Source organism: Hirundo rustica, chromosome 1, assembly GCF_015227805.2.
Source record: "Hirundo rustica isolate bHirRus1 chromosome 1, bHirRus1.pri.v3, whole genome shotgun sequence".
Taxonomy (NCBI): Eukaryota; Metazoa; Chordata; class Aves; order Passeriformes; family Hirundinidae; genus Hirundo; species Hirundo rustica.
Window position 1 is genome coordinate 94,163,120 of NC_053450.1, and position 16,568 is coordinate 94,179,687.

The window sequence follows — 16,568 nt, forward strand, 5'->3', positions numbered from 1 at the left end:
TGGATGTGTTTTTTCTCTCCATGAATTGCATGGGGAATCAAAGGCTGTGTTTCTCTCCCCTACTCTGACAGATTTTGTACAGAGTAAAAGAATTGATCTAACCAGATTGGATTTCATACCATAATTTCACTTTATGGTAGTTTAGTGTAATAGGTGATTAATCTGCTTTTTTATGTCCCACCTATTTGCTTCCTCTCTTTTTGGAGAGGGTGTAAAGACCAATGCAAGTAAGAAATCCTGTCATCAGTAACTAGAAATTGAAATTCTGAAAAAGAAGCTACTGTTAAAGGTATAAACCATGCCATCGATTTTTTATTCACTGATACCACCCAGTGTTGCATGCTTTTGGATTTAAGAACATTTTTATTTGTATCTGCATGACCTGTTTATCACTGAAATACTACTAGGGGAGAAGACTAGACAGAAAGTGCATTCTTGTCATACAAGTACTTGGTAATATTTTAAGCACCGACACGTGCTAATTGTTGCAGCCAGAATTCATACAAACATGCCTGAAAGTTACTGATGATACAGATACTGCACAGTGTGCATTTTCATGAAGTGGCAAAGCATTAAGAACACACGATGAATGATTTCAGTTCATGATTAGGCCCTTGAATACTCAACAATTGTTGTCGTGGATTAGGCGGCACTTCAAAACCTTGAGATAGTTGTCAATTTTGTGGGAATCTCGGCGGAGACAGTGCAGCAGGTTGTAGAAGGCAAAGAGTCTGGAGTCTTCATCAGCAAGCTGCAGGGATGGAAGTCCCTCCCATGGAGTGTAAATATCATTTTCAACCTCCCCAGAGTGAACCTAAATACACAAAGTGGTATTACTAGTAAATGATAGTGAACCTGACTCGATGTAGAAGGCAACATTTAAAATATTGGTCTTGAAGAATGCTGATTACTAGTGTATGGCTTCTAATGTGCTTTCTGTGTGGCTCATGTTATTCTGTAAAATGTTCTGTATCTTCATACAGATTTTGAATGAATTTGTCAGGTTTTTTTAGTTTATTTTCCTAAAACATGTAAAAAAGCATAACTGTCCCAGTAGTACTTTAAGCGAACCAGTGTGTTAACCAGTATTCAGGGAAACCTGACTTTGCAGAGAAATCAAACCTTCCTTCATACTTGGACTCATCAGGGACATCTCTCTTTGTTCCCTCCATCTTCAAAACTTTGTTAACACTTGTTCTTAGGAGTTTGTTTGCAGCAAACAGATTAGTCTCAGCCCCTATCAGAAAAATCTCTCAGTAATACGTATTCAGATGTACAGGGCTCCAAAAAATACAAAAAAACCCCAAAAAGCTGAGTGATAAAATGACATCTAATGTTAGAAAGCTCCATGTAGGAACACAAGTAGTGAGTTAGTATCTGAGGTGAAAACTGGTTTAGATCTCCTTGTTTGAAGACAATAATTAATTATCTCTTACCACATGAATCTACCTTTCATAGCAGGAAGTCTCTGCCTGTTGGTGTTTGTGCAGCATCCTTATTTCACACAAGTCATATTTTGTAGACATATAGGAAAGTGTCTGTGGAGCCGCTATCACTCAGTTTAAACAAAACGCAAAAAAAAAAAAAAAAAAAATAGACTTACTATGACTTAAAAATATGGTTTGACACTAATGAATGAGCCAGTCTTATCTCTTTCTGTAAATAATGTGAATAGAAGGTGGTGACAGGACAACTGGAGCAGCACTTGACTTCTTACTCTTATCTTGGCTCCTCAGCTGTGCCCTTTTTACACATGGATGTGTGATAGAGATGCATTTGATTACACTGATAAATGTATTTGTATCTTGGGTGGTATAAGGTTTCTGACTGAAGAGACAGCTAACTGAAAGAGATACTGTGAGTGATCTGGTGGAAAGTGGTGGGTACAGTGATGGTGGCACTCTGTGCTGTTCAGCTGCTCAGAGCAGTGAAGTCAGAACCTCTTGTCAACATCTAACTCACTGACAGAATGATAAATTCAGGGATTAACAGAGGCCCCTTTAAAAATAAACAAGTGAGAGCTGGTTTTATTCAGGAAAGCTTTCAATCAATTACTGGTAACAAGAGCTATTCAAGTATGGGTTTTGTGAAACAACAGCCTTGTTGACTAAACTCAAAAATATAGGGGAAACCAAGTCAGACACAGAGTCCAGAGGAATCAGTGTGGTGTGAAAAGAGAAATGAAAGATATCAGGGTTACTTTGCTGTATGCCACATCTTTGCAATAGCCCAGATTCCCAAAGCTGTTTTAAACACAGCATCTGTTATATTATATCTCTGTATAATACCTATTTGTACACAGATACATATAAATATGCTAAAACATATATCTATATCTCTTTATATATATCTATATATATGTCTCAGTCTGTGCATATGGAAAAAATGGAGACGCATCCTTAAACAATCAGGATTGCAAATTGAAAATACTCAAAGATAGAATGACCTTAGCCAGTCCTGATGATTACACCTTCCCTTGAAGTGTGACTGGGGGTGTGATGGGTAATTCTTTGACAATCATATCACATTGTCTCTTTAGAAACTGCAAGATAGCAGAAGAAAAGAAATCTGAAAGAAAAAAGCTGAAAAGTTCTCAGACTCAACTACTTTGTCTCCCTTTTTTATCTTCCCATCTGTTTCCTTTCATAATCCAGGCAGGGAGAGTCTATCAATGTACATGTCTTCATTACAGCAATTTGCTGGAAAGGTGTTAAGGACTACTTACCCGCCCAACTATTTTCTCCATTCCTTCTAGAAGTCGCTTGTTTTGTTCTTCAATCTCCACAGCCTTCCAGAGAATGGTTTCTGGAGCTTCTTTGATTCTTTGTACTTCTGAGGCCAGGTGGATCAGGGGATCATTCCAGGAACGCAGAACTCCCAGTATTAAGTTCAGTAGGTCTTCATGCTGCTCACCCATAGTAAAGAAAGGCAATTAAAAGAAGAAAGATAAATTCTGGTAAAATTAGAGGGCATTTAAAGCAGTTTTCTCAGACACTGTGATTTAGGAACTTATTCCAGGACCTATGTGCCCTATAGCCCTGTCTTAGATACCTCTATACAGTTGCATTTTTGAAGTTTGTCATTGGCATCATCATGTTTTACAATATTTGCTTGAGCTGTGTTCTGATGGAAAATATTATAGAATACTCTCAACATTAAAAACTAGAATGCATAACTATGTCTCGTCTCTGTTAAAGCAAAGCCAGAACTCCTTATCTGATTTTTGATGAAAGTTTTAAAATCCACTAATTTATTTATTTATTTATTTATTTTTTTTTTTTTTTTTTAAGTTTAGTACTGACTGGAAGGTGCACATTATGGTAAACCACAAAATAGCTTTTATTGCCTCTACACAACTCATCAGTCCTCCCCTGTGAACAATAGTACTTCCAGCCGTAGCTCCCTGATCTTAAAAATTGTCCTTTCTTGTGAGCAACAGGAATTCATCAAGCTTATGGTTAAGGTTGTGGCAGTATAAAAACTAGATTGCAGATGCACAACCCAAGATGGTGAATTCTATTGCTCCCACTAGAATTTCTAAATGACAGACTAAGAAATTGGTGATATTGTGGGATTGTGAAGATACCACCACCACCGTGAAATTGATAGAAATTTTGCTCTGGAACAGTCCCATTTATAGAGCTCTACTTATTTTTTTTTTTCTCCAGAGAATTTTCAAACTGTATCTGCAAGCACAGGCTGAACAAGATTATCTTCATCTTCAAAGAAGTTTATAATTATTATAAATGACGTATGTATGTAGAATGTTTCTCTTTACAGATATTTTGCAGATTTTCACACTAGAGTCTTAGTATTTGGATGATGATGTGACCACTTTTGCCTACTGGTAACAGAAAGAATATCTATTCAATGTTTTTTAGTGATGCCAGTATTTTGAATTACTGGAAAACTTTGTCTCTGTCTACATACAATGATATGGTTTTATGTTTGTAAATACATATAATTGTTTATAAGAAGTTTTAAGATAATATTTAAAGGTTGTAGTGTTCTCAGCACTGCACAAACATGGTAACTGGCATTCCTCCATGAGGTTGTATTTTAATTTGAAATAAGATGCAGTGACTAAATGTACCATGCAAGAAAAAGAAGGGATGATGAAAGTCACTTATATATGCTGTATAGTTTTTAACTTAGTATCAGCAAATGTTAAATCAAACTTGGCTTTTTGGTGCTTTCCTCTTCCTGTCTTTTTTATTCTGATTGAGTTGATCTCCCTCTCACCCTGACAGATGCCTCACTATTCTGTAACCCTCTGTCCCTGCCTTCCCCTGCTCGGTCTTACACTGAATTGCACTGGAAATGGGACTTACATGAATCTGCTGAGCCTGCTCCTTATCCTCAGGAGTGGTTAAAGACGCAGTGTGGCAGCTATTGACAGCTTTTGCAATGAAACCCCGGCCCTGGGCATAGCGTTCATCCTGTAGATCAGCATGGACAGGTGTTATTGAGACAAAAAGGTAAGAGCTTCAGCTTAAACACTGTGCTAGCTAATTGCTGTTCCATACCTTTTATTGCTGCTTTTATGCTGTAAAGGTCAAAAGGTTCTGTTGAGTCTCTAGAGTGGAACTAGCATCCAGCAAAAAACAAACGTCCCACAGATGACGAATGATGAGAAAATGGTATCTTTTAATAGAAGTGCTGTGGATCTTAGCAACAGTCATTACTATATAGCAATTTGGTCACCATTGGAACCTTCACCGTCTGTTCAGCAGTCATATTTGTTTACTTATTATATGTTAACATATGTTTACTATTAAAAAGTATTAAATTGCAATTTTGTATTTTCTTGCTCTCAGGAAAAGAGTACTTACAAATTCATTGAATATTTCTGAAGAGAGGAAGTGGATGTAGTGTGAAAGCTTAACTGCTCGGTCAAAAAGTTCCTCAAGGGAAAGTTGGCAATTGACAGATCCATTGGGGCAGATTGGCAAAGACGTCACTCCTTCCTTTGTCAGAAGCATGTGGGACACCAGAAGGGCCACCAGCAACAAACCTGTTCAAGTTTAAAACACGGTGAAATGGGCTCCCATTGACTTGCAGGTGTATTTAGAAGCAGCTGTTAGAGGCAAATGCTGGCTGATTTGGGTTGTGCTGTCACACAGCTCAAAGTACTCCCTGTGCTGGCTGCTGAACAGCAGTGGGGGACAGCCACACTAATTCTATAATTCTTTTCTTCTTTCTTTCTCTCTCATCTTGATGGCATAGCAGAGCCTGTTACAGAGTCTGAGGAGACAAGGTAACCTGTGCTGTGGTGTACAGTGTATTCTGAAGTCTCTTACTACATGTCTGGCTTTATAACAGTGATAAACAGAAGAAAAAACAAATCAAAATTCTTAACAGTGCAAATATAGACACATAATTATATTCGCACAGTTATATAAATTTGGAAAATAGATTTTCTTTTTTTTTTTTCATTTTTCCCTCCTCCTCCTCCTCCCAGAGGTCCTTTTCTTCTTTGCAAATACTTGGAGTTAAAATTAATTTTTCTGGGATGGTGGTTAGGTCACTCTTGAGGCTGTGATTGTCCTGGGAGTTCCTTCAAAAGATTTCCAGCAGCTATGCTTCTTTGCTCTTTAGAGTTTAACCCTAAATTTCCTACTTCTAAGAAATCTGTGTTAGTTTTTGTCTTTTCTCCTGAGCTTCTGAAACTGATTTAGAGGGCTTCTCATTATCTAGAGCACATAAACTCATCTGTTTAAAACTTTTCATGTTAACTTAACAGAGTTAAGTTTTTTATTCCATTTAATAAAATATATGGAGAAAAAAAATGGCAAGTAATTAAAAGAAAATGTTTGGTAAATGAATGTACTTGTACTGAAACTTTTACTTCTGGAAATTGACCCGTTACCTAAATTGGTTCACTAGACTTATTTAAAATTCTAAACTAAAGTGTGCTTCATAAACCAGCAAAACTATCCCTAAGGATGTCATGTGATAACTTTCTTTCTAGCTCTACATTCAAAAGGAGTAGATTTACACAATATCGAAGTAAGCCTTCCTCCTCCCCCATGAGCAAGGTGCATGCTGGATGCTGCAGTTAGGAAGGTACTCTAAGGAATAGCTCTATGAATAAGAAAACCAGAGACTTGTTGGCTTGGAAAGTTGATGACCATTTTGAAAACATTAATTTCAAAATTACCAGATCACCTCTAGACTTGTGGGTAATGACAGCTAATCATAGCCTTCTGAGTGGGGTAGCAAACCAGTCCTGATCCAAACGTTCACGTGTAGGTGTGACATTCCCCAAGCCACTTTTTGTGGCACTGCCCAATGCAAAGATACTCTCAGAAGACAAAAGGCATCAAGCTCCTTTCTTCAGGTTTTGCCCTTCCTGGAAAATTTGGTGGCTGGAAGACCACAGTTTCTAGATGTGTTACATTTCAGCTGCCTCCTAATTCAATCAAAATGGAAAGAAATATAAAAATTATCAGCAGGTGAATGTCAAAATTCTTACCTTTCAGTGAAGCCCCCTTGGTACTCATGGTATGGATCCTGGATGATGACTTGCTTTACCAGAAAGAACCCTCAATACTTGCTGTTATTCTCTGCACATACCACTTTTATATACACCACCCAGGGTCCATTTTGCATACATTCAGCAGGTTGTGGAGTTTGCCTCGATAATTACAAACATCAAATTGCCTTTCTTCCACATTCATATTCAGTATTTTTTTGTTCTTTTTAATTTTTTTTAATTTTAACTGTGAGGGGGAATTTCATTAATAAATTGAGCTGTGGGATCCCAGGTATGATTGAATGAAGAGAGTGCCAATATTTTGCCCTAAATGAGGTGAAAATGCCATCTATCCTAGAAATCTCTAGTTCTGAGTCAGGTATTCTTAATGTTTCTAGCCTTCTGTTCCCACACCCTGTGATAGTCTTCTCATCCTTCCTTGTTGCTTCAGCCATCCAAGCTTGCTTACATTAAAATTCTGGCTATTTGTGGGAGGAAAACAGTAATTTACAGTATCACCATTGAGAGAAATAGCATAAATTGAACAGAAATTTATCCAGAGTAAAGGGAACATAGGCTCATTGAAAGACAGGTCACTATCTTTAAAATTACAGATATGACATTCGTGGTCAGTTAAAAAATATATAACACAGCACAAATCTCAGTATAACTGATCCTCAATCAGAGATCAGTTTAGAGAAATAGGCTAAGTTTTTCTATTAAAAAATTAATAGAAGAATTGAAGAGGTAGAAGTTATACATTTACTGCTTAATCTGAAATGTCTCATGAATAAGTTAGTATTATTTAGAAAGGAACAAACCGAACCTCTACAAAATCCTGAAATTATTTCCTCTACTCAAAAACCCTCTGCGTAAAAGATGGGTATTTCTACCACATGCAAAACATGTGCTGTCGTCAGCAGGGAGGATTGTTCTCGATTCTGATGCATCTGTGGTAACCTACAAACCAGCCTGAGCAGGCTGGCCCTGTTTTCTTCTTGTGTGAGGCTCATCTGCATGAATATGTTAGCAAATATATAACCTTTCATCTGTTTCTCTGTACCCATGAAGAAACTTTCCAAATTAGATGGTCATGATGAATAAGGTATTCAATGTTAATGATTTTTTTTGCCTTTAGACAACTTGTTCCATACCTGTGGAATGGGTATACATACAACACAGAAGTCTTCATTATTTCACGATTCTTGAAGTATGATGAACAAGGGAGAAGAAAGGCTAAGCTTTTAGGGAAGGCATTCCTTGGGAAGCAAGATACTTCAGCAATAAATCAGAATCAGTAACAGGTGGTCTACATTTGCTACATTCTAGGATGTTTGCTAGAATGGTTTGCTCTGCTTGGAGGCTTCAACTTTACTGGAAATTGAGGTTCTGCTGAGTAAATGAAGTAGTTGTCTGCAGCAGGAAAAGTGGCAGGTTTGACAAAGGCAGTAATATTAGAATGGGGCCTCAGCAAAACTCCAGCATGGATGTTAGAAAAACCAGCCGTCTTCTAAGCCACAGTTAATGGCTTATAAGCTTGCTTTAATTCATCTTAATTTGAAAACCTACCCAGATAAGATTACAGGTGAGACTGAAAAGTCCTGATATCTTACATGAGAAGAGTGGCAGTATTAGATGAATGAACAGTTCCCAATCCTCCTGTTGATTTTTCATTTGCTAGTCTCCTTTTCTTGGCATTTTGAGGGTTTAGTGGTGGGGCCAAAATAAGTCACAGAGTTAATTAATATTAGGGACTAGATAACAAAGGCAGCAGGTAAGCTCCCTAGTCTGTCTTCTCTGTTTTTGGACAGGGAGGTCTCTTTGAGGCCTGATGGCATCAGCTGAAGTCAATATCCTCATATGACTTAGCTTGGAGGATGACCTGTCTCTCGCTGTGTAGAGCACCTTAAATGTAGATCACAGGAGAGTGATTTATTTGAAATCACGGTATGACATTTTAATTGAAACATTCTACCACAAAATAATATACTTTAATTTTCTCTTGCACTTTTCATCCTCAAATACTCTACAAACATGAATGAATTAAAATTGTCAGCAATCAAGAATCATAGGCAGGAGAGAAGACACTCTCTATAAAGTAGATAACTATAAAGGTAAAGTTCTCTTACCAGGTGTGAGAACTGACATAGAGTTTAAGTTTGTTTGTGTCTGCACAGGAAGTCTTAGGGAAAAAAATAAAATAATATTCCTGATTCCCAGACCTGCACTTTAAGTGAAGAATGTAATTTCCTACAAGTACCAAAAAAGAAAAACAAAATTGAGAGAAAGAAACGAGAGGAAGAGTTGCAATAACCAGAAATAAATAGATTAAAATATTAACTTTATTTTATAAGTTAAGAATTCTGTCCTACTTAAAACTTGAATAAAAACTTGAAAGTAGCTGAAAATGCTTCCTTCTGCCTTTTGAAAGTGATGTGGCTTTATATGCCCTGAAAATGTAGAATAGAACTTGGCATCCTATTCTCTATGATTATTCTCTGAATCATGGAAACGAAGTTCATTCTCACCCCCCATAACCACCTAACTAACTAATTTTAACAACTCAACACAACACCGTAACTAGCTAGACAGTTATCAGTACTAAGTAAAAAACCTCTGGAACAACATGCGGAACTACAAAGCACAGCTCTGATTAACATCATGTTTCTATCTCCCTTGGTCTTTTACTTCTGCCTTAGATTTTATTTATATATATATATATATATATATATGTATTTTTTTTTTTTTTTTAAGTTTCATATTCCTTTTATCTTCAACATCTTTCCTGGGAAAAAAGTGAGTAATTGTTACCACTCAGTGTAAACAATATACCAAAACCAGAACTTACTATAGGCAGACTTTATTATATAGCTTTTAGTTAATTATTCATGCTTCATAGGCATTACATGTAATTTGTCAGTATTACAGATAACTATATTTAGTGCTAATTTCTCAATAACATTATCTTTCCATCTCATGTCAGGTTGCAAACCATGGATTAGACTGTAGCATCTTGATTAAGAACTATTGATCAGTACTGGAAGATTAAATATTCTTACTCCATTTTAGTTTATTTAAAGTTTTTGAGATATGCAAAGTCTCATGTCTGATGGTGAATGCAGAAGAATGAAAAATCTTTTTTAATAGAATAGCTCCTTGCAGAATACTTGAGTAGTTTAATTGAAGACTGGTAATATCACTTGATTTTGGCTTTTATTTACTTGGAAGTACCTCTCTTTAATAACTGAACATTAGTTGATGCAGAAGTTTGAAATTTTTGTCATGTTTTTAAAAGATGATCTCCAAGTGCAGATTATGCAAAGATGAATGTTCAGAAAAATACTCCTGTATGTGGCCTAAATGATTGACTCTTTGGATACATGATTTAAAAAAAAAACCCAAAACAACAACAACAAAAAAGGAGTTATGTGCTCTTGGTTTCTTGTGTTCTTGTGTTCTTGTTTTTCACATGCAATGAGAAATACGAAGAAGGTCAAGGTCCCTCTGGAATTAAATCTGGAAATCTGGCAAAGGATACCAAGAAGAACAAGAAGGAGTTTTTCAAATACATGAACAACAAAGGAAAGCTAAGGATAATGTGGGCCTGTTACCAAATGGAAGGAACATCCTGGTAACAGAGGACACAGAGAAGGCAGAACTGCAGGATGCTGCCTTTGCATTGGGACAAGACCAGCCTTCAAGTATCTCTGGGAGACCAGGGCAGAGGAGTGTTGGAAGGAAGACTTTCCCTTGATCAAGGTGGATTAACGAACATCCAGGCAAACCTCAAACCTGATATCCTCAAGTCCATGGGACCTCATAGGATTTATCCACAAATGCTGAGAGAATTGATGGACACCATAGCAAGGCCACTCACAATCACCTTTGAGAGTTGATGGCACTCAGTAGGGTGCCTGAGGATTGGAAAAAAGGAATCAACACTCTAGTATCCAAAAAGGGCAAGTAAGAGGACCCAGAGAACTCCCAGACTGTCAGCTTCACCTCAATTCCTGGAAAGGTGAAGGAGCGCCTCCTTCCAGGGGCCATCTTTGTTCATATGGAGGACATGGAGGTGATCAGGAGTAGTCAGCATGGATAAGCTAGAGACAAATCATGCTTGGTCAACCTAATTGCCTTCAATGATGTACCAACAACCTGGATAGATCAAGGGAGAGCTGTGGATATCATGGAAAGCAGCTCTGTGGAGAAGGACCTCAGGGTCTTGTCTTTCTTTTTAAGAATAAATGCTAAATTATTCTGTCAACTTTAGTTACCAGTTGGCTTTGAAAAACTGCAAAACTTTTATCTGGATCAAACCCAAATCCTCAGGGCACATTAAATTTTCATAAAATAATAAAACTGTAGAATGCTTTAGGTTGGAAGGGACCTTAAAGTTTATCTTGTTCCTACTCCCATGCCACAGAGAGGGGCACCTTTCACTAGACCAGGTTGCTCAACCCCCCATCCAAACTTGTGGAAAATATATTTGGAAGAGGAAAATAAACTGATTTTTTCAATCTAGATAGTTTTAAATGAAAAACATTTTGCCTTTTATGATTACTCCCTATAAAGTCCGTGAAACTTACACAGAATTTAAGTGATTTTCTAGGATTCTGTTAAACAAGGGCTCTTTTTTCTCCCATCTTCTTCACAGAGGGAACAGGAGAATTTTAAAAGCATTCTTTTCAAATGTTTGTCTCAGCAAAACCAGCAAAATGGGGATTGAGTCCTTTCTTAGTGTGCTCTCTGCATGCAGGCTGGTAAAATACAGATAAGAACATAAGGAAAAATAATTCCATATGGAGAAAAAAAAATAAAAAAAAGGTGGAAATCTTTGGGATATTTTCAGTTTACTTTTAATTCATGTCCCAGTGTGATTTCATAAAATTTCTGAAGCAGACATAAAAATAAAATGGCAAAACATGTTTTAAAAATAATTTATCAACATTGCCATTATGATGACATACATCTAAGTACACCATGAAATATTAAGTGTGAACCCCAAGTAGAATTCCAGTTAATGATAGCAAAATCCCAGGGGACTTTGCAAAGCATGGAGTAAAAGCTGGCTAGTCTATATTGTTCTTGATAGTTGAAGTTGTTTGAAGCCTGTGCCTCAGTGCTCACTAATGCTGTATCTGTGTATTATCGAATAACTTGGCAGTATAAATTTGATCTGGATCACACATAACTGCATTATGGCACTTCAGCTGAACTATCGGGAGACCACGTTATGGTACTTATCCTGGCCTGATACTTGACACCAGATTTATCTGGCTCTTGGAGGTCAGATGATAAGGATCTGTCATCTGCTGGGACAGAGATGCACTATGAAACTTTTTGTATGAAGTGAAGTGGCAGGCTGAGCCCATGCTGGCTCAACATTTAATGTCGTGTGGTTGCAATATTATTTATCCAGAATTATTAAATTCAATTTTCCTTTTTCAGAGGTAAAAACTATCGATTTTGAAAGCGAAGGGGAGTCTTCAGGCTCCAAAACCCTTCAGAGTGGGTTATTGGGACCCTTGCTGTATAGCTGAGGTTTTGACTAGTTGTGACAGCTTCTTCTATCTATGCAGTGTGAGTTTTGTTCTGCTTCTGGGGTGGTGAAATAACCTGCTGTGCCACAGCTGTCCACATTTCCAAAGTTGCGAGATACAGCCCAGTCCAAATGAGGAAGTATTTAAGTATTTGCACACTTTGACTTATAAGATACTACTATAAAAACATCACTGTTTCAGCTCTTCCTTAGCCTCAAGAAAATGTATGCTTGATTCTGAGGCACATTGAACATCAGAGCTCCAAAGACTGAAGACCCAGTGATTGAAATAGTTTCTATGTTTTTTGCTTGTTTTCCTATACAATAGCTTTTATGTATGATCTGTTTCCCTTGACAATGCTCAGCTACAATCATAGCTACAATATGATACAATCAGGTTATTTTCCATAAGGCCCAGATTTCTGCTAATCATTCTTCAGAATAAAGTGGAATCAGTTGCAAGATTTTACTTAGGGTAGACGTGCCACTGTGGAATTCGCTGGTGGGCTGGGCTATTATTGGTATTGGTTTAAGTATTATATTTGTGTAACACAGTTCTAAAAAAAAGTAATAAAGAGTAAAATTGCCATCAGAAGACTGGAATTTTCCTGCCAGTAAATGGGGAATAGGAGAAATAGAGCTTGATTTAAATATTTACATATTTTTAATTCTATGGATAAATGCATCACTGGAAAAATATTTCCTTAAGTGCTTTGTGGAACTAGAGTCTGTAAAAGTAAGAGGATTTTTTTTTTTTTTAAATAGCAAATGCATTCAAGAGAGCACTGAAGTGTGCACAGAGATTTTGAGCACACATTTGAATAGGAAGGTATTTCCATAGATTGTGATAAACATGCTTCTGTTTTAGCATGCAGTGTTTGATTTTAGCAATGGATAGTAACACAAATGGCAAATGGCAGTTTTGTCCTGTCCTTTAGGAGTGCATTTTGTGAAGATGCATTTTTCCTCCTGATGTGAAATGCATGTGAAATGCTCACTGGTCCAATAATTTCTGATATACACATCAGGATTGAATGGAGATTAAAAGGTCAGTAGAAAATTTCTTGGGGCGTGGAGTATTAGCTGAAAGCAACATAACAGGCAGAGATCTATGCTGATCTTGCATCTTTGAGAGGATTTTACTTTTAGCTGTACATTTTTCAGAGGAAGGAATGTATATTACTGCTCAAAATCCTCTGTTTCATATTGGAATAGAAGTAATACTGAAAACAATGAGACCTTTACTTACTTGTCTTTAAGGAAGTATTCAACTCCAAATTTTCTCTGAGTAATTTCAAAACCTATCACATTTTCTTTTCTTCATTTGTTTGTTATCATCTCTAAACATAAAACATAAAAAAACCCCCAAAACCAAATATGCAAAGCCAGCAAACCCTGAAGGGATGAGGTATACGTGTACTGGGCATCTCCTGTCCTACAGGACATTTGGAACTTCAAATCTTATTTAGGATCTCAATAGAATATTGTTTTCTATTCTACCCAATTTTAAAAATATTTTAGTTAAGCTTGACAAATTTATTGAACTCAGGCTAGAAATTAATACTGATATAGATTTTTTTGAAACACATGAAATTATTTTAGTAAAATGCATTCACCTACCTCCCAAAACAGTTTTCTTTGAGGGAAAAGTATTTCACCAGTGACTACACATTTTGTGCTATTAAAATAAATTCTTTTACAAAGTAAAAAAAAAAAGCATCAAACTACATACATACATACATACATACATATATACATATATATATATAGCAGGCAAAGGGCATGGTATATTCTATGCAGAAGTTGTCACTTATTCCAGGTGGTAAGACTTGCTTGTAACTTCAAAACTGACAGCTGATGGCTATTAAGTAATAAAGCAAAGAAAGAATAAATGATTGTCAATAAAAGTGAAAACACATGAAGCTTTAAAGGAAATATTTTTAAACAGAAATAGAAAAAAAATATATAAACAAGAAAACTTTTTGGTAGCAAACATTTCTAACCACTCTTTAAAAGGTCAGATACATTAAATTGCACACCTGCAGCACATTTTTCTGTTTAAAAATTCATTAAAAATATGGAAGGTGCATTTCTGTTTAATCTCTTCTCTAATGAATATATTTGCATATAATCACAGCTTTTCTCCTTTAGTGCTTTCTTACTCATTTCCTAAGTCCTCAGTCTGTAACCTGATTTTGTGGGATTTGCAAAGCTGAGGCCAAAGTCATCATGGAAATGTCATGACACTGTCATTTTCGGAAGTGCCTGGTCATTGTAAGAGACTGACATGGTGCAGCTTCATGGCTGAGCAGGAACAGGAACATCAAATAAACTGTGCAACTCATTTCATTAGCCATGGATTTTTGCATAAACAAGAAGAGGTAAAGGAATTGTTGCCTGTTTTGTCTATATATTTTACTTTTGTTTTTTGAAGTGTGATTATAAAATCATTATTTGAGAAACTCTTCAAACACAGCTCTTCCCAAGGCACAAAGGCTTTGATATTCTTACAGTCTTCCTTGGGAAAAAGAAGAAAAACAAAACAACCAACCAAAACAAAACAAAACAACAAAACACCCCAAGCCCCCCCCCAACAAAACAAAAAAACCACGACAGCAACCCAATAGAGGGAGTGGAGTGCAGCACAATCTTTGCATCACTTTCTCCTTATAGATTTTTTGATTTGGCTGTGGATTCAAAGCTTGAGGCTACTATTCCCGGTGGAGCATATTTCAGGAGTGTTTGGCTTTATACCTGTGAAGCACATCATACCATCCCACCTTCTAGACACCAGAAACAATAAAATTTTTGTAGTGAATAAAATTGTTTGTAGCCTCCATAAAAATGATTATGCTAAACAGAAGTAGTTAATTTAAAATAATGTACATACTAAAATAATTATTCTTAAAGGACTGAAGTTTTATTCCAATTATGATATTCTTTCTTTTAAGGAAACCTCAACAACCTGACAAAAATTCTGTACAAAAATTCTACATTTCTGAGTGTGTATATTATCAACCTCCTTAAATGTATGAGTTTTTAAAACAATCTTTAAAAAGTGGAGGGGAGACCTGTATCAAAATAGTACATTTTTTCATTCCCTTTTGCTGTGAGGGACACAATCAGAGTATTAAAAATTTCTGATATACTCTAAATCTTATAATAAATAAATTTTTTAAAAATCAATAATATGTAGGAGAAAGAGAGCCAGGTTGCAATTAAGATGATGAGAATTTCTCAGTTTTTAAAATATCTATTTATCATCTTTTTAACAATGGAACAAAAGTGTGTTTCATGTTGGCTTGCAAAATTAAAAGAGAGTGGTATGATTTTGCAGCATATTTTGCCATTATGGCTCTTGAGTTCATGTGTAGACTTATCCTGTAGCTGGACACATTATTTGCACATAGCTGTGAGCTGATGATTCCAAATAATTAAATGGGGATGAAAAGACAGCAGAAGATTTTTTCAGTTTACAAGAGACTTGTTCTGGAGAAAAAAAATCATCTTTAGGTAAATCAGTTAATGTTACTTGAAAATTCTTCCTGTTGCAGTAGTTTATCTTCCACAAAATCTCCTTCCCCACATTGGTCATAAATCTATAGCTGTTTAAAAAAAACCCAGACCAAACCAACCCAACAAAAAAAGAAAATACAAACAAATAAACAAACAAAAACCCAAACCCTTTTCATTTTAAGCAGTGTCAGTGGAAACAAACCCTTTTACATATTAGAAATAGTGATCATCACAAGAATAGAAGGACAAAGTGGTCAGTCATTTTTACAGTGCTCCAGTTTTACTCTCTGGCATGTACGAACAAGTATGAAGGATTTGTAACTACACTGACAGTAATAGAACCTGCAGGTATTTGGTTTAATAAAGACCTCATTAATGCCATAAAATCTTAGTGTGAGGTGGAGCTGCTCTTAACCATTCTCACTCAGCTAGATGTGAAGAACCTTCAAAGCCTGTAAACATGCCAGCAGTAACTATTCTTATACATTCCCTCCAGCCACCTTTCACTGCACAAAGGTTTTTAATTTAGATCCTTCATATCTTTCAAACACTTAAAAACCCCCTCTAATTTATTTTTTTTCCTTCTCCATTTTCTTCTTTTTCAGAACATGAATCTGTGAGGAGGAAAAAAGACAACAAAAATCCTTGACATATGGAGAGAATTTCCAATTGCTTTTTGCCTTCTGAAATGAAACCTGGAAGGTGGTGTGTGGTGTGGTTTTTTTTTTTTTTTTTTTTTTTTTTTTTTTTTTTTTTTTTTTTTTTTTTAAAAAGATGAGTAAAACGACCAATCAGCAAGAGATAGACCTAATATATCTGAAAGGCCCGTGTGAGTGTTCAGTGCTTTCCACTGGGGTTTTTTTGGAAGAATATGGTTAGTATGAAGGCCTTTTTCCTAAGAACTACGGCTCAGAAAGGGTTGTTAGCCTCTGAATAAAAGCAAACACAATTGCTATGGCATTGTCCAGGACAGCATTACACACACATGCCTCAAAATGGCTGTGGAATAAAAAAGAACATAGCATAAAATACTTCAGA

General features: G+C 36.2%; 1 protein-coding gene across 2 annotated transcripts; it reads right to left on the reverse strand.

Annotated features, from left to right (window-relative positions):
* Positions 1-343: 343 nt before the first annotated feature.
* PRL (prolactin) lies at positions 344-13,726 on the reverse strand. Of its 2 annotated transcripts, none has more exons than XM_040061983.2 (5): positions 13,635-13,726; positions 4,833-5,014; positions 4,332-4,439; positions 2,726-2,905; positions 344-814 (listed from the first exon to the last, which is right to left on the reverse strand). In XM_040061983.2, exons 2-5 carry the CDS (start codon positions 4,980-4,982, stop codon positions 623-625), a joined length of 630 nt encoding a protein of 209 aa, XP_039917917.1. In that variant the 5' UTR covers positions 4,983-5,014; positions 13,635-13,726; the 3' UTR covers positions 344-622. The 2 variants fall into 2 exon arrangements, with proteins under 2 accessions (XP_039917917.1, XP_058276188.1); XM_058420205.1 differs by having other exon boundaries at positions 371-751.
* Between the last annotated feature and the right edge of the window lie 2,842 nt (positions 13,727-16,568).

Excerpts from the sequence above, each read along its gene's own strand:
- PRL (XM_040061983.2), bottom strand. The coding sequence starts at position 4,982 with ATGCTTCTGACAAAGGAAGGAGTGACGTCTTTGCCAATCTGCCCCAAT. Across the intron at positions 4,440-4,832 it reads CAGAAATATTCAATGAATTT|GATGAACGCTATGCCCAGGG; the intron begins GTAAGTACTCTT and ends GCTGATCTACAG. Across the intron at positions 2,906-4,331 it reads AGCAGGCTCAGCAGATTCAT|CATGAAGACCTACTGAACTT; the intron begins GTAAGTCCCATT and ends ATGGGTGAGCAG.